General features: G+C 31.0%; 1 protein-coding gene across 1 annotated transcript; it reads right to left on the bottom strand.

Annotated features, from left to right (window-relative positions):
- Positions 1–197: 197 nt before the first annotated feature.
- On the bottom strand, positions 198–25990 carry LOC143241748 (uncharacterized). Its single transcript, XM_076484971.1, has 10 exons — positions 25682–25990; positions 16122–16221; positions 13736–13888; positions 10876–10957; positions 9251–9386; positions 7726–7772; positions 3543–3657; positions 2124–2230; positions 1105–1207; positions 198–224 (listed from the first exon to the last, which is right to left on the bottom strand). The coding sequence occupies exons 2-10, from the start codon at positions 16177–16179 to the stop codon at positions 198–200; spliced, it is 828 nt and encodes a 275-aa protein (XP_076341086.1). The 5' UTR covers positions 16180–16221; positions 25682–25990.

The raw sequence follows: 25990 nt of genomic DNA, 5'->3' as shown, positions 1-25990 counted from the left end.
TCTTATATATTAAGGACCTTTACTTATAATGCACCTTTATATATAACCTGATTTAAGAATAACATAACCTTGTGTTATTGAATGAAACTGTATTTTATCAAAGTAGCAATAATTTACAGACTGCATAATAGGTCAATTAGGTTGAACTTAGTCCCTGGTTGTCACACATACAAGTTCATGGTCATTAGGCATGATGTTTAAAAATCATTTTCTGAAATAGTCTCCTAGAGTAGAGAATAATAAGTTTTTCTTTCTTATGTTGTTTGGGCACATTACTCATAATAAAACTAGGGTGCATGGTGTTGTTTGGACACATTACTCATAACAAAACTAGGGTGCATGGTGTAGAAACACAATGGTGGAGAACAACATTTCATTCGTCTTCAGTTTCTTCTAACAAATAATTTACGTCACTGCAGCAAATGAAACAAAAATTTAAAAGATCGGATGTAAATTTTTATTTTGTAAATCAGTTAAGTAAATTCTGTCATTATCACACATGTACACGGGTATGGTTTAAGGAGTGCTTTAGCTTTAATATATAATCATAATGACACTACTATCAACTCTGAAACTGTATGGAAGTTATTTACAGAAAAGCATCCCAGAAGAATAGTGTGTTAATATATTATTTCAGTAATGCATACGTGTAGGTAAATGATAGCAGGTGATTGAAATGGTTAATATACTATTATTGTACGGAACTGTTTAAATTAATAGTATAAGTTAATCATTAATAATTACTCTGTATATAGATAATACAACACTTTACTGTAATAAGACATGCATATTTATGTTGACTTAAGCTTAACTCTCCATATTTATGTTGACTTAAGCCTAACTCTCCTTGCAGTGTTAGAACAGAATGGTCATTTGTTGGCTTTTCATTGGATGTTTGTGGATTTTTTATTAACAGGCATGCAACTGTTTAAACTATATTTCATGGAAATTTGATTTCAGATTTAATCTCACACAATCTATTTTTTTTTACAATTTTACGGGGTACATGCCCCCATAACATTAACATGCTGATTGTGCTTCACACAAGATGTGTCGATCTTTAATCTCACAAATGAAAATGGGTCTGATGTTATAAATACTTACCTGTGACAAAGATCCGAACAAGGCTCTTAGGAATATACTATAAAATCCAATCATTGTAGAAGTAAATTGTACTTTAAGAACTGTAATGACTCCATTTGTCTGCCTAAAGGAGAAGAAAAGGCTTGGTGGAAGTCACAAACATGTAAAAAAAACTGTTCGACTTCACACTTTTTACCCAGGAACTTATTACTCTACAGAACTTTCATTAGAAGTGTAAAGATGCACACTCAGAATCGTTACTACACAACTCAGTGCCCAAAATGGGCACATTTGTGTCTTATACGTCATTCATAACAGAGCAATATTCCCTATAATAATGTGTATCTAAATTACTCACACAAAAGTAACTTATTTACCATCAAAATCATGTTCATTTCAGTTCTGTGTTTCTAAGTACTCTAACAAACAACACTATAATTACTAAATTTCAAAAACAAATTTCTTTAAATCTCCATAACTACATACACCCCTTACCGTAGATGTTTCTTTGCATGTAAAGAATTGTTGGCAATAAAGATTGTTCCAGTTTGGACAATAATAAAAATAAGTTTATTTTATTTTAACGGATGAATATAAGCACTGCAACAAATCAGTCACAAATTTCAATTATTAATCTAAACAATAATACAGTCACAAATTTAGATTGTTAATCCAAACAATAATACAGTCACAAATTTAGATTATTAATCCAAACAATAATACAGTCACAAATTTCAATTATTAATCCAAACAATAATACAGTCACAAATTTAAATTATTAATCTAAACAATAATACAGTCACGATTTTAAATTATTACTCTAAACAATAATACAGTCACAAATTTAGATTATTAATTTAAACAATAATACTAGTAACAACTTATGTTACTGATTTGATTCTATATCTTTTTTTCATTCACATGTGGCATATTGTTCTGTTTTCATATGTTTAAAAGAAGCAATGCTCTCCTCACATTTATATAACTAACTTGAGTAATTTCTTGGTTCAAACCTTGGACTCACAGAACGTGGTACTTACTTCCAGCACATGACAAGTTGAGAGAGAGTGAAGGACAATAAACTAATACAACCAATACATCCAGTTCCAGTAACCTTGTCAAAACCTTTGAGAGTATCTCCTTTGGTCTGAAACAGTCATATAACGTACAAAAACTTTACTATTATTGAATAATTTTTTGTTAGGTTACTTTATAAAGAAACATTGTTACTTCTTGCAAGTATTACCACTGTCAAAGTAACAAACACATTTTATGTTCTGAAGATAAGATTATAAAAACATCAAACCTCTCAGTTCACAATATTCACTCAACAAGAACTTTCATGACCAAAAAACTTAACTTCTCAACACCAACATAAATATATATTATCATGTTCTAATTTATTGAGTGGAGGTTTCAGCAAACACCAACATAAAAATAAACATCATGTTATAATTTATTGAGTGGAGGTTTTAGTAACTACCAACATAAATATAAACATCATGTTCTAATTTCTTGAGTGGAGGTTTTAGTAACTACGAACATAAATATAAACATCATGTTCTAATTTATTGAGGGGAGGTTTTAGTAACTACCAACATAAATATAAACATTATGTTCTAATTTATTGAATGGAAGTTTTAGTAACTACCAACATAAATATAAGCACTATGTTCTAATTTATTGAGTGGAGGTTTTAGTAACTACCAAACATAAATATAAACATCATGTTCTAATTTCTTGAGTGAAGGTTTTAGTAACTACCAACATAAATATAAACATTATGTTCTAATTTATTGAGAGGAGGTTTTAGTAACCACCAACATAAATATAAACATCGTGTTCTAATTTATTGAGTGGAGGTTTTAGTAACTACCAACATAAATATAAACATCATGTTCTAATTTATTGAATGGAAGTTTTAGTAACCACCAACATAAATATAAACATCATGTTCTAATTTATTGAGTGGAGGTTTTAGTAACTACCAACATAAATATAAACATCATGTTCTAATTTATTGAGTGGAGGTTTTAGTAACTACCAACATAAATATAAACATCATGTTCTAATTTATTGAGTGAAGGTTTTAGTAATTACCAACATAAATATAAGCACTATGTTCTAATTTATTGAGTGGAGGTTTTAGTAACTACCAAACATAAATATAAACATCATGTTCTAATTTATTGAGTGGAGGTTTTAGTAATTACCAACATAAATATATAACACCATCTTCTAATTTATTGAGTAAAGGTTTAATTCATTTCCCAACACCAACCTGGATGATATATTCATAATTATTCCATTACAAAATACCTAAACAACATTGAAGACTCAAATTTTCAATAATTTTATCGACCCGAAATGATATTGGAATAAAATAATAATAGTTGAAATGTGAATCTTATATTTTATAGTTACTATTTAAGGGCATCGTGCAAAAGATTTGAGCTTACTGTTTCTAGAAAGGAAGAGAGCACTAAGATGAAGGTTCCGACCCGGTCACAAACACACACCACCTGTTTCCCAAAGATAATTTTATCACAGTGGTCAAGGTCATACTCTAATTTCCTAAATTGAAAAATAAAGTTATGATGATTATTTACACCAGTAACAGTACCAGTAACAGTTATAATAGTAATAATGAATTATTTTTATTATACATACATCACTAATTAAAACAAGAATGAAAAATATTAAAGTAAGTTGATAGCTATAGTTTGTTTCATCCATGTGCTACTTATTTTAAAAATGCTGTGTTATTACTGAATGAATATATTAATAACCACACCACATAAAGAAGACTGGTTACAGATATATACTTAATAACCACACCACATAAAGAAGACTAGTTACAGATGTATACTTAATGACCATACCAGGTAAAAAATACTGGTTACAGGCATGTATGTCATAACCACAACAAGTAAATAAGGATGGTTACAGATATATATTTAATGACCACACTACATAAAGTAGACTGGTTACAAATATATGCTTAATAACCACAGCACATAAAGAAGACTGGTTACAGATATATACTTAATGACCACACCAGATAAAGAAGACTGATTACAGATATATACTTAATAATCACACCACATAAACAAGAGTGGTTACAGATATATACTTAATAACCACACGAGATAACGAAGACTGGTTACAGATATATACTAAATAACCACACCACTTAAAGAAGACTGCTTACAGATATATACTAAATAACCACACCACTTAAAGAAGACTGCTTACAGATATATACTTAATAACCACAGCACATAAAGAAGACTGGTTACAGATATATACTTAATAACCACAGCACATAAAGAAGACTTGTTACAGATATATACTTAATAACCACACCACATAAAGAAGACTGGTCACAGATATATACTTAATAACCACACCACATAAAGAAGACTGGTTACAGATATATACTTAATGACCACACCAGATAAAGAAGACTGATTACAGATATATACTTAATAACCACACCAGATGAAGAAGACTGATTACAGATATATACTTAGTAACCACACCACAAAAACCAGAAGACTGGTTACAGATATATACTTAACCACACCACGTAAAAAAGACTGATTACAGATATATACTTAATAACCACACAAGGTAAAGAAAACTGGTTACAGATATATACTAAATAACCACACCACTTAAAGAAGACTGCTTACAGATATATACTAAATAACCACACCACTTAAAGAAGACTGCTTACAGATATATACTAAATAACCACACCACTTAAAGAAGACTGGTTACAGATATATACTTAATAACCACATCAATAAAGAAGATGGTTACAGATATATATTTAATAACCACAGCACATAAAGAAGACTGGTTACAGATATATACTTAATAACCACATTAGATAAAGAAGACTTGTTACAGATATATACTTAATAACCGCACCACGTAAAGAAGACTGGTCACAGATATATACTTAATGACCACACCAGATGAAGAAGACTGATTACAGATATATACTTAGTAACCACACCACAAAAACCAGAAGACTGGTTACAGATATATACTTAATGACCACACCACATAAAGAAGACTGGTTACAGATATGTACTTAATAACCACACCACTTAGAAAAGACTGGTTACAGATATATACTTAATAACCACACCACATAAAGAAGACTGGTTACAGATATGTATCTCATAACCACAACATGTAAGTAAGGCTGGTTACAGATATATACTTAATGACCACACCACATAAGGAAGACTGGTTACAGATATGTATCTCATAACCACAACATGTAAGTAAGGCTGGTTACAGATATATACTTAATCACCACACCACATAAAGAAGACTGGTTGGAGATATACACTTAATAACCACACCACATAAAGAAGACTGGTTACAGATATATACATAATAACCACACCACATAATGAAGACTGATTACAAATATATACTTAATGACCACACCACAATAAGAAGACTGGTTGGAGATATATACTTAATAACCACACCACATAAAGAAGACTGGTTACAGATATATACTTAATATCCACACCACATAAAGAAGACTTGTTAGAGATATATACTTAATAACCACACCACGTAAAAAAGACTGATTACAGATATATACTTAATAACCACACCACAAAAAGGAAACTGGTTACAGATATGTACTTAATGACCACACCACAATAAGAAGACTGGTTACAGATATACACTTAATAACCACACCACATAAAGAAGACTGGTTACAGATATATACTTAATGACCACACCACATAAAGAAGACTGGTGGAGATATATACTTAATAACCACACCACATAAAGAAGACTGGTGGAGATATATACTTAATAACCACACCACGTAAAGAAGACTGGTGGAGATATATACTTAATAACCACACCACGTAAAGAAGACTGGTTACAGATATGTATCTCATAACCACAACATGTAAGTAAGGCTGGTTACAGATATATACTTAATAACCACACCACGTAAAGAAGACTGGTTACAGATATGTATCTCATAACCACAACATGTAAGTAAGGCTGGTTACAGATATATACTTAATAACCACACCACGTAAAGAAGACTGGTTACAGATATGTATCTCATAACCACAACATGTAAGTAAGGCTGGTTACAGATATATACTTAATGACCACACCACATAAAGAAGACTGGTTACAGATATATACTTAATATCCACACCACATAAAGAAGACTTGTTAGAGATATATTCTTAATAACCACACCACGTAAAAAAGACTGATTACAGATATATACTTAATAACCACACCACAAAAAGGAATCTGGTTACAGATATGTACTTAATGACCACACCACAATAAGAAGACTGGTTACAGATATACACTTAATAACCACACCACATAAAGAAGACTGGTTACAGATATATACTTAATGACCACACCACATAAAGAAGACTGGTGGAGATATATACTTAATAACCACACCACATAAAGAAGACTGGTGGAGATATATACTTAATAACCACACCACGTAAAGAAGACTGGTTACAGATATGTATCTCATAACCACAACATGTAAGTAAGGCTGGTTACAGATATATACTTAATAACCACACCACGTAAAGAAGACTGGTTACAGATATGTATCTCATAACCACAACAATTAAGTAAGGCTGGTTACAGATATATACTTAATAACCACACCACGTAAAGAAGACTGGTTACAGATATGTATCTCATAACCACAACATGTATGTAAGGCTGGTTACAGATATATACTTAATCACCACACCACATAAAGAAGACTGGTTGGAGATATACACTTAATAACCACACCACATAAAGAAGACTGGTTACAGATATATACATAATAACCACACCACATAATGAAGACTGATTACAGATATATACTTAATGACCACACCACAATAAGAAGACTGGTTGGAGATATATACTTAATAACCACACCACATAAAGAAGACTGGTTACAGATATATACTTAATAACCACACCAGATAAAGAAGACTGGTTACAGATATATACTTAATATCCACACCACATAAAGAAGACTTGTTAGAGATATATACTTAATAACCACACCACGTAAAAAAGACTGATTACAGATATATACTTAATAACCACACCACAAAAAGGAAACTGGTTACAGATATGTACTTAATGACCACACCACAATAAGAAGACTGGTTACAGATATACACTTAATAACCACACCACATAAAGAAGACTGGTTACAGATATATACTTAATGACCACACCACATAAAGAAGACTGGTGGAGATATATACTTAATAACCACACCACATAAAGAAGACTGGTGGAGATATATACTTAATAACCACACCACGTAAAGAAGACTGGTTACAGATATGTATCTCATAACCACAACATGTAAGTAAGGCTGGTTACAGATATATACTTAATAACCACACCACGTAAAGAAGACTGGTTACAGATATGTATCTCATAACCACAACATGTAAGTAAGGCTGGTTACAGATATATACTTAATGACCACACCACATAAAGAAGACTGGTTACAGGTATGTATGTCATAACCACAACAAGTAAATAAGGCTGGTAGTAGCTCTGATCTAAGTCAGGTTCTGAAACTTGTTAAAACTTTTTACTCACTTTTGTGAATAATCAATTCGTCCACATGTGATGTTATGAGCTGATCCCTGTAATAATAGATATTTATGTTAGTGTGAATGCAAAACTAAAATAGATTTACTATTTGTTCATGTTTACTCTTATTTGAGTGTTACTGACACAGCGTATAGTACAGAATACTTGACTAATTTATTATGATTGTAAAAACTGTAAGAAAATTATTCTTGAAATTCACTTTTTTCAGCCACCTCTCAGAATTGGACACAAATACCTTTTAACACATTTGTAAGCTGTAGTTTCAGTTTTATTTGATGAAGGTATACCGACCAATCTTGTGCTAACACTGAATGAAAGTTATGCAAAGCATTGACGAATAACTAAAATACTGCTAACGTTTCTATTTATTCTAAATTACGTATATTACCGAATATTAAATTAAAATATTGGTTTTAGAACATATCTGACAGTCCCTTTTCCACAAAACGTTTGTACTTTGTCTACAGTTTTCTGTGAAGCATTCATTAGCAATTGAACAGAAAACTGTTCTTGTTCTCACCATTCATTAACAAGTGAACAGAAAACTATTCTTGTTCTCACCATTCATTTACAAGCGAACAGAAAACTGTTCTTGTTCTCACCATTCATTAACAAGTGAGCAGAAAACTGCTCTTGTTCTCACCATTCATTAACAAGCGAACAGAAAACTATTCTTTTTCTCACCATTCATTAACAAGCGAACAGATAACTATTCTTGTCCTCACCATTCATTAGCAAGCGAACAGAAAACTATTCTTGTCCTCACCATTCATTAGCAAGCGAACAGAAAACTATTCTTGTCCTCACCATTCATTAGCAAGCGAACAGAAAACTATTCTTGTCCTCACCATTCATTATCAAGTGAACAGAAAACTGTTCTTGTTCTCACCATTCATTAGCAAGTGAACAGAAAACTATTATTGCCCTCACCATTCATTAATAAGTGAACAGAAAACTATTCTTGTCCTCACCAGTCATTATCAAGTGAACAGAAAACTGTTCTTGTTCTCACCATTCATTAGCAAGTGAACAAAAAAACTGTTCTTGTTCTCACCATTCAGTACAAGTGAAGAAATAATGTTTTTGTACTTACCTAAACCTTGTTCATTTCTCATGAACAACTTATGTCTTACATCATTCTGATATTAATTAGAATATCTCTGCATAGATACAAATTAAAAAGGCATGAACAATTTACATTTTAGAGGTCAAGCCCTGCTAAACAAAGTTTAACCAACAAACCCTATTATTTGCTATTTCTTGATTCATGCGTATGTTAGATATCCTTGTTATACTGATTAATGCACTACATTCTTATGATAAAACACATGAAAAATATTTTATAGGAAATGAAGAATTAGCTATACATTAATCCACATACCAGAATCTTTTTATTAGGCTTAGCTACACATTATTCCACATACCAGAGCCTTCTTATTAGGCTTAGCTACACATTAATCAACATACCAGAATCTCCTTATTAGGCTTAGCTTCACATTAATCCACATACCAGAACCTCTTTCTTAGGCTGAAGACTTAACTGTAACTTCACACTACCAGCTTCAGGTTTTTTGAAATTCCTTCCCATCATCATGGCTACACCCACTACTTGTGAAAATGGTTCATGTGTTGCTTGGTCTTCTATTCTGCTAAACAGTATCATTTTTTAGTTCACAATTTAATACACAGATCTCAACTCACATAATTTTCCTACTTTATAAACAACTTTTCAACAGAAATAAAGAAACAAACACATAATTTTTGAACATATTAATCAGCTCTTGTGAGATCATAACAATGTTTGCAGTTTATTATTTATTTTAATACAAGAAAGATACAAAATAAATATTGAAATTTATAACCTGTGGTAAACTGAGATCAGGCTATAAAGATATATTTGTAGTGTTCATGATGTCAGAAAAATTTATAGGTTCAATATGTCTTGATACCAAACACTATAAACCAGGTGCTTTTGAAAGGTGGACATTTTTTCTTTAGGGTCAAACTTGGATTACACATCTGATACACAGTGTTAAAGATAATGCTATATGAGAGTTGATACACTGTAATAAAAATAGTGTCACATTACAGTTGAAATGCTGTAATAAAGATAGTCCCATGTTACAATTGATACACTGTGATAAAGACAGTGTCATGTCACAGTTTAAACAATTGGTAGTGTCAAGTTACTATTTGAATACTGTAATAAAGATAGTGTTCTCTTACAGTTCATACACTGTGATAAAGATAGTGTCATGTTACAGTTGATACGCTGTGATAAAGATAGTGTCATGTTACAGTTGATACGCTGTGATAAAGATAGTGTCATGTTACAGTTGATATAGTGTGATAAAGATAGTGTCATGTTACAGTTGATATAGTGTGATAACGATAGTGTCATGTTACAGTTGATATAGTGTGAAAACGATTGAGTCATGTTACAGTTGATACACTGTGATAAAGACAGTGTCATGTTACAGTTGATACACTGTGATAAAGATAGTGTCATGTTACAGTTGATACACTGTGATAAAGATAGTGTCATGTTACAGTTGATACGCTGTGATGAAGATAGTGTCATGTTACAGTTGATATAGTGTGATAACGATAGAGTCATGTTACAGTTGATACACTGTGATAAATATAGTGTCATGTTACAAATGATACACTTTAATAAAGACAGTTTCATGTTCCTGTTTAAGAAGTTGATAGTGTCATGTTACAGTTGATACACCATGATAATGGCAGTGTACTGTTACAGTTAATACACTGTGATAACAATAGTGTCACGTTACTGTTTAAATACTTGGTAGTGTCATATTTATGTTTTAACAGTTCATAGTGTCATGTTACTGTTTAAATAATTGGTAGTGTCATATTTATGTTTTAACAGTTCGTAGTGTCACTTTACTGTAACAATTGTAAGCACTGAGTACTGTTTACAACATAATAAAATAACGGATTTATTACAGTACAACTAAAACTATTTATATCCTTAAAACTTCTAGAATTATATATCTCGGTGAGTGAACACAATATTTATTTTAAACTCATAATTATACATTCTACTTTATTACAAAAGAATTTCTGAAAATATAAAACAGAAAACGTTCAATTAGTATACAAAAATCTTACTTTCTTAAGGTCTGGACTCTGGTTGGAAGAAAGTATGTCATATTTCTGTAGAACACAGCAGCTACAGTTACATTATCTTTCACTGTGAGGAAAAGATGAATATTCAATAAACGTGACTGGGAAAGAAAGAATTCCAAACAACATAAACTACTGGTATTCAAATGGACGTTAAACAAAACATAATATATGTATAAAGTACTGGTATTCAAATGGACGTTAAACAAAACATAATATATGTATAAACTACTGGTATTCAAATGGACGTTAAGCAAAACATAATATATGTATAAAGTACTGGTATTCAAATGGACGTTAAGCAAAACATAATATATGTATAAAGTACTGGTATTCAAATGGACGTTAAGCAAAACATAATATATGTATAAAGTACTGGTATTCAAATGGACGTTAAACAAAACATAATATATGTATAAAGTACTGGTATTCAAATGGACGTTAAACAAAACATAATATATGTATAAAGTACTGGTATTCAAATGGACGTTAAACAAAACATAATATATGTATAAAGTACTGGTATTCAAATGGACGTTAAACAAAACATAATATATGTATAAAGTACTGGTATTCAACTGGACGTTAAACAAAACATAATATATGTATAAAGTACTGGTATTCAACTGGACGTTAAACAAAACATAATATATGTATAAAGTACTGGTATTCAACTGGACGTTAAACAAAACATAATATATGTATAAAGTACTGGTATTCAAATGGACGTTAAGCAAAACATAATATATGTATAAAGTACTGGTATTCAAATGGACGTTAAGCAAAACATAATATATGTATAAAGTACTGGTATTCAAATGGACGTTAAACAAAACATAATATATGTATAAAGTACTGGTATTCAAATGGACGTTAAACAAAACATAATATATGTATAAAGTACTGGTATTCAAATGGACGTTAAGCAAAACATAATATATGTATAAAGTACTGGTATTCAAATGGACGTTAAACAAAACATAATATATGTATAAAGTACTGGTATTCAACTGGACGTTAAACAAAACATAATATATGTATAAAGTACTGGTATTCAAATGGACGTTAAGCAAAACATAATATATGTATAAAGTACTGGTATTCAAATGGACGTTAAGCAAAACATAATATATGTATAAAGTACTGGTATTCAAATGGACGTTAAACAAAACATAATATATGTATAAAGTACTGGTATTCAAATGGACGTTAAACAAAACATAATATATGTATAAAGTACTGGTATTCAAATGGACGTTAAGCAAAACATAATATATGTATAAAGTACTGGTATTCAAATGGACGTTAAACAAAACATAATATATGTATAAAGTACTGGTATTCAAATGGACGTTAAACAAAACATAATATATGTATAAAGTACTGGTATTCAAATGGACGTTAAACAAAACATAATATATGTATAAAGTACTGGTATTCAAATGGACGTTAAACAAAACATAATATATGTATAAAGTACTGGTATTCAAATGGACGTTAAACAAAACATAATATATGTATAAAGTACTGGTATTCAAATGGACGTTAAACAAAACATAATATATGTATAAAGTACTGGTGTTCAAATGGACGTTAAACAAAACATAATATATGTATAAAGTACTGGTATTCAAATGGACGTTAAACAAAACATAATATATGTATAAAGTACTGGTATTCAACTGGACGTTAAACAAAACATAATATATGTATAAAGTACTGGTGTTCAAATGGACGTTAAACAAAACATAATATATGTATAAAGTACTGGTATTCAAATGGACGTTAACAAAACATAATATATGTATAAAGTACTGGTATTCAAATGGACGTTAACAAAACATAATATATGTATAAAGAACTGGTATTCAAATCGATGTTAAATAAAACATAATATATGTATAAAGTACTGGTATTCAAATAGATGTTAAACAAAACATGATATATATATGAAGCACTGTTATTCAAATGAATATTACAGAGTACAACCAAAAAATAACACACATCAAAAAATTAATAGTGAATACCACAACACCAAATAACTTTGGTTTTACAGCAAGTTAAAAGAGAATAAAATAGAATAAATAGTTACAAACATTACATTTATAGATAAATATTTATTTACAGTTTCATTCAGGTGAGGTAGAAGAAACTTTGAATCCTTCCATTATTTTAAACATCAATTTGGTGTTCTTCTGAGGATTTACAATGCTAGAAATAGGTTTTGATACCTGTGATAGGCAGAGCAAACATAGCCTACTATGTAGATTTGTGCTTAACTAATTTCGATTATATCTAATACGTACCATACTAGCTAGTTAGCTGGAATGTTAGTTAGTTTTAATTTCGACTGTGTCTAATGTGTATCATTCCAGCATTACCTCGTTTTAATTTCGACTGTATCTAACGTGAATCATTACAGCATTACCTAGTTTTAATTTCGACTGTGTTTAATGTGGATCATTCCAGCATTAATTAGTTTTAATTTCAACTGTATCTAATGTGTATCATTCCAGCATTACCTAGTTTTAATTTCGACTGTATCTAATGTGCATCATCCCAGCATTACCTGGTTTTAATATTGAGTATTACTTTTGTTTTTTAACACATGGGTTAGTAAGCTTTCGAACATTAAATTAACATCTAAAGTTACAGAACTGAGTGAAAAACAAACAGTTATAAGTTTCATAATATTTCATTTAGTATCACCATGGTGTCACCTGTAATGTCGGTGTGAAATACAGTGCCTTTGCTGTAAAACCTGTGGTTGTAATACAAGCTCTGTGGGCATGTTTTACCCAACAATCTAGTAATTCTATATTAAAAGTTTTCAGAAAGGTCATACTATTTTTTAAAGGCCTTAGATGTTGTGTGTTGAAGGTAATACTGAGCTTATTGTTCAACCACTCAGACGTCCTGTTATTTTGGTGGTTTGCTTCAAGACTGGAAAATGTAAGAACATGTCTGGAGACTCCTATGACTCGTTTAATTTCAAGAACTGTAATAAAGAAAGTGTTGCAATCAAATGAAATAGAAAAGCATTAGATACTCAGTAGGTTTTGTTAGAAAAGCCTGAAAGACACCAATATTGTAAACTACACATGTTAATCTCAAAACAATTCAATTATACATTCCAGGTAAACATAAAGTTACTTAATGTGAATACAACTTAAAGGTTTTGAATGTTGCAAGACAACTAAGACACTTTCTACAATGAACAAAATGCCAGTTTTTGTATCACCTGGCTGTGGATTTTTAACATTTCTCCCAACTTTTGCAAATGGTTTTTGTCTGATTTACTACCTCTAACAAAGTTCGATTATCATATGTATGTAACTACAATGTTAGGTATTTATGTAGCTGTTAAACACAATACAAGTAACACAAATACAATACAAGTAACACAAGTACAATACAAGTATCACAAATAAAATACACGTAACACAAGTACAATACAAATATCAAAAATACAAGTATCAGTAAGTACCATGAGAAACTCATTACTGTAAGCATGCTGTTACAGGACCTCAGAAAGTACCATAACAAACTCATTACTGTAATCATGCTGTTACAGGACCTCAGAAAGTACCATAACAAACTCATTACTGTAATCATGCTGTTACAGGACCTCAGAAAGTACCATAACAAACTCATTACTGTAATCATGCTGTTACAGGACCTCAGAAAGTACCATAACAAACTCATTACTGTAAGCATGCTGTTACAGGACCTCAGAAAATACCATAACAAACTCATTACTGTAAGCATGCTGTTACAGGGTCTCACAAAGAACCTTCAGGAAACAATTTACTGTAATAAAACACACTAGGAAACTTTACCGTAATGAATAATTATTACCTCCTATGGTAAAACAATAAGGGCATAGAAGAGGTTACATAGAAAATAAAATGGTACATGTAAATCTTAGTTGACTCTACCACTGAATATATTACCTGATATCATTACAACACCGGCTACGTAAAACACTGCTACAATAAACTGTATAGTGCAGCTAACTTACACATACAGGACACCTCTGACAAACACTATAGTTTTATTAATAAACTGGATAGAGTCAGCTAACTTACACATACAGGACAGCTCTGACAAACACTATAGTTTTATTAATAAACTAGATAGTGTCAGCTAACTTACTCATACAGGACACCTCTGACAAACACTACAGTTTTATCAATAAACTGGATAGTGTCAACTACCCTACTCATACAGGACAGCTCTGACAAACACTATAGTTTTATTAATAAACTGGATAGTGTCAGCTAACTTACACATACAGGACACCTCTGACAAACACTATAGTTTTATTAATAAACTGGATAGTGTCAGCTAACTTACTCATACAGGACACCTCTGACAAACACTACAGTTTTATTAATAAACTGGATAGTGTCAGCTACCCTACTCATACAGGACACCTCTGACAAACACTACAGTTTTATTAATAAACTGGATAGTGTCAGCTAACTTACTCATACAGGACACCTCTGACAAACACTATAGTTTTATTAATAAACTGGATAGTGTCAGCTAACTTACTCATACAGGACACCTCTGACAAACACTACAGTTTTATTAATAAACTGGATAGTGTCAGCTAACTTACTCATACAGGACACCTCTGACAAACACTACAGTTTTATTAATAAACTGGATAGTGTCAGCTAACTTACTCATACAGGACACCTCTGACAAACACTACAGTTTTATTAATAAACTGGATAGTGTCAGCTAACTTACTCATACAGGATACCTCTGACAAACACTACAGTTTTATTAATAAACTGGATAGTGTCAGCTAACTTACTCATACAGGACACCTCTGACAAACACTACAGTTTTATTAATAAACTGGATAGTGTCAGCTACCCTACTCATACAGGACAGCTCTGACAAACACTACAGTTTTATTAATAAACTGGATAGTGTCAGCTAACTTACTCATACAGTACACCTCTGACAAACACTACAGTTTTATTTATAAATTGGATAGTGTCCGCTAACTTACTCATACAGGTCACCTGTGACAAACACTATAGTTTTATTAATAAACTGGATAGTGTCCGCTAACTTACTCATACAGTACACCTCTGACAAACACTATAGTTTTATTAATAAACTGGATAGTATGAGCTAACTTACTCATACAGGACACCTGTGACAAACACTACAGTTTTATCAATAAACTGAATAGTTTCACTTAACTTACTCACCCAGGGATTTTCTGGCAAACACTAGAGTTTCACCAGCTGTTGTGAAAGAACCTTTCATCAAACCATGATTCAGAAGAAGTTCATGAATGTGGACGAAATACTGAAAAGAGGAGAAACACCTGGTGATTAAAACAGATTATTCTTTTATTATACTAGAGGAGAAACAACTGATGCTTAAAACAGATTATTCTTTTATTATACTAGAGGTTCTCATCTGGTGGTTAAAACAGATTATTGTTTTATTATACTAGAGGAGAAACAACGGGTGCTTAAAACAGATTATTGTTTTATTATACTAGAGGAGAAACAACTGGTGCTTAAAACAGATTATTGTTTTATTATACTAGAGGTTCTCATCTGGTGATTAAAACAGATTATTCTTTTATTATACTAGAGGTTCTCATCTGGTGATTAAAACAGATTATTCTTTTATTATACTAGAGGTTCTCATCTGGTGATTAAAACAGATTATTGTTTTATTATACTGGAGGAGAAACAACTGGTGCTTAAAACAGATTATTGTTATATTATACTAGAGGAGAAACACCTGGTGATTAAAACAGATTATTGTTTTATTATACTAGAGGTTCGCATCTGGTGATTAAAACAGATTATTGTTTTATTATACTAGAGGAGAAACACCTGGTGATTAAAACAGATTATTGTTTTATTATACTAGAGGAGAAACATCTGGTTATTAAAACAGAATATTGTTTCATTATACCAGAGTAGAAACATCTTGTGGTTAAAACAGATTATTGTTTTATAATACTAGAGTAGAAACAACTTGTGGATAAAACAGATTATTGTTTTATTATACTAGAGGAGAAACATCTGGTGATTAAAACAGAATATTGTTTTATTATACTAGAGGAGAAACACCTGGTGATTAAAACAGATTATTGTTTCATTATACTAGAGGTTCTCATCTGGTGGTTAAAACAGATTATTGTTTCATTATACTAGAGGTTCTCATCTGGTGGTTAAAACAGATTATTGTTTTATTATACTAGAGGTTCTCATCTGGTGATTAAAACAGATTATTCTTTTATTATACTGGAGGAGAAACAACTGGTGATTAAAACAGATTATTGTTTTATTATACTAGAGGAGAAACACCTGGTGATTAAAACAGATTATTGTTTTATTATACTAGAGGAGAAACATCTGGTTATTAAAACAGAATATTGTTTCATTATACCAGAGTAGAAACATCTTGTGGTTAAAACAGATTATTGTTTTATAATACTAGAGTAGAAACAACTTGTGGTTAAAACAGATTATTGTTTTATTATACTAGAGGAGAAACATCTGGTGATTAAAACAGAATATTGTTTTATTATACTAGAGGAGAAACACCTGGTGATTAAAACAGATTATTGTTTTATTATACTAGAGGAGAAACATCTGGTGGTTAAAACAGATTATTGTTTTATTATACTAGAGGAGAAACATCTGGTGATTAAAACAGAATATTCTTTTATTATACTAGAGGTTATCATCTTGTGGTTAAAACAGATTATTCTTTTATTATACAAGAGTAGAAACAATATGTGGTTAAAACAGATTATTGTTTTATTATACTAGAGGAGAAACATCTGGTGATTAAAACAGAATATTGTTTTATTATACTAGAGGTTCTCATCTTGTGGTTAAAACAGATTATTGTTTTATTATACTAGAGGAGAAACATCTGGTGATTAAAACAGATTATTCTTTTATTATACTGGAAGAGAAACAACTGGTGCTTAAAACAGATTATTGTTTTATTATACTGGAGGAGAAACAACTGGTGCTTAAAACAGATTATTGTTTTATTATACTAGAGAAGAAACATCTGGTGATTAAAACAGATTATTGTTTTATTATACTAGAGGTTCTCATCTGGTGGTTAAAACAGATTATTGTTTTATTATACTAGAGGTTCTCATCTGGTGGTTAAAACAGATTATTGTTTTATTATACTAGAGGAGAAACAACTGGTGCTTAAAACAGATTATTGTTTTATTATACTAGAGGAGAAACATCTGGTGATTAAAACAGATTATTGTTTTATTATACTGGAGGAGAAACAACTGGTGCTTAAAACAGATTATTGTTTTATTATACTAGAGGAGAAACACCTGGTGATTAAAACAGATTATTGTTTTATTATACTAGAGGAGAAACACCTGGTGATTAAAACAGAATATTGTTTCATTATAATAGAGGTTCTCATCTTGTGGTTAAAACAGATTATTGTTTTGTTATACAAGAGGAGAAATATCTGGTGATTAAAACAGATTATTGTTTTATTATACTAGAGCAGAAACATCTGGTGGTTAAAACAGATTATTGTTTTATTATACTAGAGTAGAAACATCTTGTGGTTAAAACAGATTATTGTTTTATTATACTAGAGGAGAAACATCTGGTGATTAAAACAGAATATTGTTTTATTATACTGGAGGAGAAACAACTGGTGATTAAAACGGATTATTGTTTTATTATACTAGATGAGAAACAACTGGTGCTTAAAACAGATTATTGTTTTATTATACTAGAGGAGAAACAACTGGTGCTTAAAACAGATTATTCTTTTATTATACTAGAGGTTCTCATCTGGTGATTAAAACAGATTATTGTTTTATTATACTTGAGGAGAAACAACTGGTGCTTAAAACAGATTATTGTTTTATTATACTAGAGGAGAAACACCTGGTGATTAAAACAGATTATTGTTTTATTATACTAGAGAAGAAACAACTGGTGCTTAAAACAGATTATTGTTTTATTATACTAGAGGAGAAACACCTGGTGATTAAAAAAGATTTCTGTTTTATTATACTAGAGGAGAAACATCTGGTTATTAAAACAGAATATTGTTTCATTATACTAGAGGTTCTCATCTGGTGGTTAATACAGATTATTGTTTTATTATACCAGAGTAGAGACATCTTGTGGTTAAAACAGATTATTGTTTTATTATACTAGAGGAGAAACACCTGGTGATTAAAACAGATTATTGTTTTATTATCCTGGAGGAGAAACAACTGGTGCTTAAAACAGATTATTGTTTTATTATACTAGAGAAGAAACAACTGGTGCTTAAAACAGATTATTGTTTTATTATACTAGAGGAGAAACACCTGGTGATTAAAAAAGATTTCTGTTTTATTATACTAGAGGAGAAACACCTGGTGATTAAAACAGAATATTGTTTCATTATACTAGAGGTTCTCATCTGGTGGTTAAAACAGATTATTGTTTTATTATACCAGTGTAGAAACATCTTGTGGTTAAAGCAGATTATTGTTTTATTATACTAGAAGTTCTCATCTGGTGGTTAAAACAGATTATTGTTTTATTATACTAGAGTAGAAACATCTTGTGGTTAAAACAGATTATTGTTTTATTATACTAGAGGAGAAACATCTGGTGGTTAAAACAGATTATTGTTTTATTATACTAGAGTAGAAACAACTTGTGGTTAAAACAGATTATTCTTTTATTATACTAGAGGAGAAACATCTGGTGATTAAAACAGAATATTGTTTTATTATACTAGAGGTTCTCATCTTGTGGTTAAAACAGATTATTGTTTTATTACACTAGAAGAGAAACATCTGGTGATTAAAACAGATTATTGTTTTATTATACTGGAGGAGAAACAACTGGTGCTTAAAACAGATTATTGTTTTATTATACTAGAGGAGAAACAACTGGTGCTTAAAACAGATTATTGTTTTATTATACTAGAAGAGAAACATCTGGTGATTAAAACAGATTATTGTTTCATTATACTAGAGGTTCTCATCTGGTGGTTAAAACAGATTATTGTTTTATTATACCAGTGTAGAAACATCTTGTGGTTAAAGCAGATTATTGTTTTATTATACTAGAGGTTCTCATCTGGTGGTTAAAACAGATTATTGTTTTATTATACTAGAGGTTCTCATCTGGTGGTTAAAACAGATTATTGTTTTATTATACTAGAGTAGAAACATCTTGTAGTTAAAACAGATTATTGTTTTATTATACTAGAGAATAAACATCTGGTGATTAAAACAGATTATTGTTTTTTTATACCAGAGTAGAAACATCTGGTGATTAAAACAGATTATTGTTTTATTATACTAGAGGTTCTCATCTGGTGGTTAAAACAGATTATTGTTTTATTATACCAGTGTAGAAACATCTTGTGGTTAAAGCAGATTATTGTTTTATTATACTAGAGGTTCTCATCTGGTGGTTAAAACAGATTATTGTTTTATTATACTAGAGTAGAAACATCTTGTGGTTAAAACAGATTATTGTTTTATTATACTAGAGGAGAAACATCTGGTGGTTAAAACAGATTATTGTTTTATTATACTAGAGTAGAAACAACTTGTGGTTAAAACAGATTATTCTTTTATTATACTAGAGGAGAAACATCTGGTGATTAAAACAGAATATTGTTTTATTATACTAGAGGTTCTCATCTTGTGGTTAAAACAGATTATTGTTTTATTACACTAGAAGAGAAACATCTGGTGATTAAAACAGATTATTCTTTTATTACACTAGAAGAGAAACATCTGGTGATTAAAACAGATTATTGTTTTATTATACTGGAGGAGAAACAACTGGTGCTTAAAACAGATTATTGTTTTATTATACTAGAGGAGAAACAACTGGTGCTTAAAACAGATTATTGTTTTATTATACTAGAAGAGAAACACCTGGTGATTAAAACAGATTATTGTTTTATTATACTAGAGGAGAAACACCTGGTGATTAAAACAGAATATTGTTTCATTATACTAGAGGTTCTCATCTGGTGGTTAAAACAGATTATTGTTTTATTATACCAGTGTAGAAACATCTTGTGGTTAAAGCAGATTATTGTTTTATTATACTAGAGGTTCTCATCTGGTGGTTAAAACAGATTATTGTTTTATTATACTAGAGAATAAACATCTGGTGATTAAAACAGATTATTGTTTTTTTATACCAGAGTAGAAACATCTGGTGATTAAAACAGATTATTGTTTTATTATACTAGAGGTTCTCATCTGGTGGTTAAAACAGATTATTGTTTTATTATACTAGAGGAGAAATATCTGGTGATTAAAACAGATTATTGTTTTATTATACTAGAGGAGAAACATCTGGTGATTAAAACATATTATTGTTTTATTATACTAGAGGTTCTCATCTGGTGGTTAAAACAGATTATTGTTTTATTATACTAGAGGTTCTCATCTGGGGATTAAAACAGATTATTCTTTTATTATACTGGAGGAGAAATAACTGGTGATTAAAACAGATTATTGTTTTATTATACTAGAGGAGAAACATCTGGTTATTAAAACAGAATATTGTTTCATTATACTAGAGGTTCTCATCTGGTGGTTAAAACAGATTATTGTTTTATTATACCAGAGTAGAAACATCTTGTGGTTAAACAGATTATTGTTTTATTATACCAGAGTAGAAACATCTTGTGGTTAAAACAGATTATTGTTTTATTATACTAGAGGAGAAACACCTGGTGATTAAAACAGATTATTGTTTTATTATACTAGAGGAGAAACATCTGGTGGTTAAAACAGATTATTGTTTTATTATACTAGAGTAGAAACATCTTGTGGTTAAAACAGATTATTGTTTTATTATACTAGAGCAGAAACATCTTGTGGTTCAAACAGATTATTGTTTTATTATACTAGAGGAGAAACATCTGGTGATTAAAACAGAATATTGTTTCATTATACTAGAGGTTCTCATCTGGTGGTTAAAACAGATTATTGTTTTATTATACCAGTGTAGAAATATCTTGTGGTTAAAACAGATTATTGTTTTATTATACCAGTGTAGAAATATCTTGTGGTTAAAACAGATTATTGTTTTATTATACTACAGGTTCTCATCTGGTGGTTAAAACAGATTATTTTTTTATTATACTAGAGTAGAAACATCTTGTGGTTAAAACAGATTATTGTTTTATTATACTAGAGGAGAAACATCTGGTGATTAAAACAGATTATTGTTTGATTATACTGGAGGAGAAACAACTGGTGCTTAAAACAGATTATTGTTTTATTATTCTAGAGGAGAAACACCTGGTGATTAAAACAGATTATTGTTTCATTATACTAGAGGTTCTCATCTGGTGGTTAAAACAGATTATTGTTTTATTATACTAAAGAAGAAACGTCTGGTGATTAAAACAGATTATTGTTTTATTATACTATAGGAGAAACATCTTGTGGTTAAAACAGATTATTGTTTTATTATACCAGAGTAGAAACATCTTGTGGTTAAAACAGATTATTGTTTTATTATACTAGAGGAGAAACATCTGGTGATTAAAACAGATTATTGTTTTATTATACTAGAGGAGAAACACCTGGTGATTAAAACAGATTATTGTTTTATTATACTAGAGGAGAAACATCTGGTGATTAAAACAGATTATTGTTTTATTATACTAGCGGTTCTCATGTGGTGATTAAAACAGATTATTGTTTTATTATACTAGAGGTTCTCATCTGGTGGTTAAAACAGATTATTGTTTTATTATACTAGAGGAGAAACATGAGCTTTTTAAAACTACATCAACGGAGTGGATTCATTACTGTGATAAATGAAATGAAAAGAATGTGAAGAAATCATGCAGATTTTACAAACATCAGTGTTTTAATGTACTCATAGTCTGTCTCTGAACGTCAGTGTTTTAATGTACTCACACTTTGTCTCTGAACATCAGTGTTTTAATGTACTCACATTCTGTTTCTGAACATCAGTGTATTAATGTACTCACAGTCTGTCTTTGAACATCAGTGTATTAATGTACTCACACTTTGTCTCTGAACATCAGTGTTTTAATGTACTCACAGTCTGTCTTTGAACATCAGTGTTTTAATGTACTCACACTTTGTCTCTGAACATCAGTGTTTTAATGTACTCACAGTCTGTCTCTGAACATCAGTGTATTAATGTACTCACAGTCTGTCTCTGAACATCAGTGTTTTAATGTACTCACACTTTGTCTCTGAACATCAGTGTTTTAATGTACTCACAGTCTGTCTCTGAACATCAGTGTTTTAATGTACTCACAGTCTGTCTCTGAACATCAGTGTATTAATGTACTCACAGTCTGTCTCTGAACATCAGTGTTTTAATGTACTCACACTTTGTCTCTGAACATCAGTGTTTTAATGTACTCACAGTCTGTCTCTGAACATCAGTGTTTTAATGTACTCACAGTCTGTCTCTGAACATCAGTGTTTTAATGTACTCACACTTTGTCTCTGAACATCAGTGTTTTAATGTACTCACAGTCTGTATCTGAACATCAGTGTTTTAATGTACTCACAGTCTGTCTCTGAACATCAGTGTATTAATGTACTCACAGTCTGTCTCTGAACATCAGTGTATTAATATACTCACAGTCTGTCTCTGAACATCAGTGTTTTAATGTACTCACACTTTGTCTCTGAACATCAGTGTATTAATGTACTCACAGTCTGTCTCTGAACATCATTGTTTTAATGTACTCACAGTCTGTCTCTGAACATCAGTGTATTAATGTACTCACAGTCTGTCTCTGAACATCAGTGTATTAATGTACTCACAGTCTGTCTCTGAACATCAGTGTATTAATGTACTCACAGTCTGTCTCTGAACATCAGTGTATTAATGTACTCACAGTCTGTCTCTGAACATCAGTGTATTAATGTACTCACAGACTGTCTCTGAACATCAGTGTATTAATGTACTCACACTTTGTCTCTGAACATCAGTGTATTATTGTACTCACAGACTGTCTCTGAACATCAGTGTATTAATGTACTCACACTTTGTCTCTGAACATCAGTTTTAATGTCCTCACAGCCTGTCTCTGAACATCAGTGTATTAATGTACTCACACTTTGTCTCTGAACATCAGTGTATTAATGTACTCACACTTTGTCTCTGAAGATCAGTGTATTAATGTACTCACACTTTGTCTCTGAAGATCAGTGTATTAATGTACTCACAGACTGTCTCTGAACATCAGTGTGTTAATGTACTCACAGTCTGTCTCTGAACATCAGTGTTTTAATGTACTCACAGTCTGTCTCTGAATATCAGTGTTTTAATGTACTCACAGTCTGTCTCTGAACATCAGTGTTTTAATGTCCTCACAGTCTGTCTCTGAACATCAGTGTTTTAATGTACTCACACTTTGTCTCTGAACATCAGTGTTTTAATGTACTCACAGTCTGTCTCTGAACATCAGTGTTTTAATGTACTCACAGTCTGTCTCTGAACATCAGTGTTTTAATGTACTCACAGTCTGTCTCTGAACATCAGTGTTTTAATGTACTCACAGTCTGTCTCTGAACATCAGTGTTTTAATGTACTCACACTTTGTCTCTGAAGATCAGTGTTTTAATGTACTCACAGACTGTCTCTGAACATCAGTGTATTAATGTACTCACACTTTGTCTCTGAACATCAGTGTTTTAATGTCCTCACAGCCTGTCTCTGAACATCAGTGTATTAATGTACTCACACTTTGTCTCTGAACATCAGTGTTTTAATGTACTCACAGTCTGTCTATGAATATCAGTGTATTAATGTACTCACAGTCTGTCTCTGAACATCAGTGTATTAATGTACTCACACTTTGTCTCTGAAGATCAGTGTATTAATGTACTCACAGACTGTCTCTGAACATCAGTGTTTTAATGTACTCACAGTCTGTCTCTGAACATCAGTGTATTAATGTACTCACACTTTGTCTCTGAACATCAGTGTATTATTGTACTCACAGACTGTCTCTGAACATCAGTGTATTAATGTACTCACACTTTGTCTCTGAACATCAGTGTTTTAATGTCCTCACAGCCTGTCTCTGAACATCAGTGTATTAATGTACTCACACTTTGTCTCTGAACATCAGTGTTTTAATGTACTCACAGTCTGTCTGTGAATATCAGTGTATTAATGTACTCACACTTTGTCTCTGAAGGTCAGTGTATTAATGTACTCACACTTTGTCTCTGAACATCAGTGTTTTAATGTCCTCACAGCCTGTCTCTGAACATCAGTGTATTAATGTACTCACAGTCTGTCTCTGAATATCAGTGTATTAATGTACTCACACTTTGTCTCTGAACATCAGTGTTTTAATGTACTCACACTTTGTCTCTGAACATCAGTGTTTTAATGTACTCACAGTCTGTCTCTGAACATCAGTGTTTTAATGTACTCACAGTCTGTCTCTGAATATCAGTGTTTTAATGTACTCACAGTCTGTCTCTGAACATCAGTGTTTTAATGTCCTCACAGTCTATCTCTGAATATCAGTGTATTAATGTACTCACACTTTGTCTCTGAACACCAGTGTATTAATGTACTCACAGTCTGTCTCTGAACATCAGTGTTTTAATGTACTCACTGTCTGTCTCTGAATATCAGTGTTTTAATGTACTCACAGTCTGTCTCTGAACATCAGTGTATTAATGTACTCACACTTTGTCTCTGAACATCAGTGTATTAATATACTCACACTTTGTCTCTGAACATCAGTGTATTAATGTACTCACACTTTGTTTGTGAACGAGACGGGGATGATCTAGTAGAACAGAAACGATGTCCACTATCACCTGTTGAAATCAGATATTCTGGTTAATAAAGATCTTTGATATCACAAAATTATTTACTTATATACGATTTATTACCTTATAGTCATATTAAATTTCATGAAGTTGTACAGAATCAATTAACACAATATGGTGATTTTTAATTTTACGGTTTTCTTCTATAAACAGAAACTATACGTTTTAATTTCTCACTAACATATCATTCGTCTTTTACATATATGTTTACAACCTTCTGTTCCCTTGTGCACTCTT

The sequence above is a fragment of the Tachypleus tridentatus genome, unplaced genomic scaffold (genome assembly GCF_004210375.1).
Source record: "Tachypleus tridentatus isolate NWPU-2018 unplaced genomic scaffold, ASM421037v1 Hic_cluster_1, whole genome shotgun sequence".
NCBI classification, from domain to species: domain Eukaryota; kingdom Metazoa; phylum Arthropoda; class Merostomata; order Xiphosura; family Limulidae; genus Tachypleus; species Tachypleus tridentatus.
Note: the sequence above shows the minus strand (reverse complement) of the source record. Positions and strands in the feature narration are given on the sequence as shown.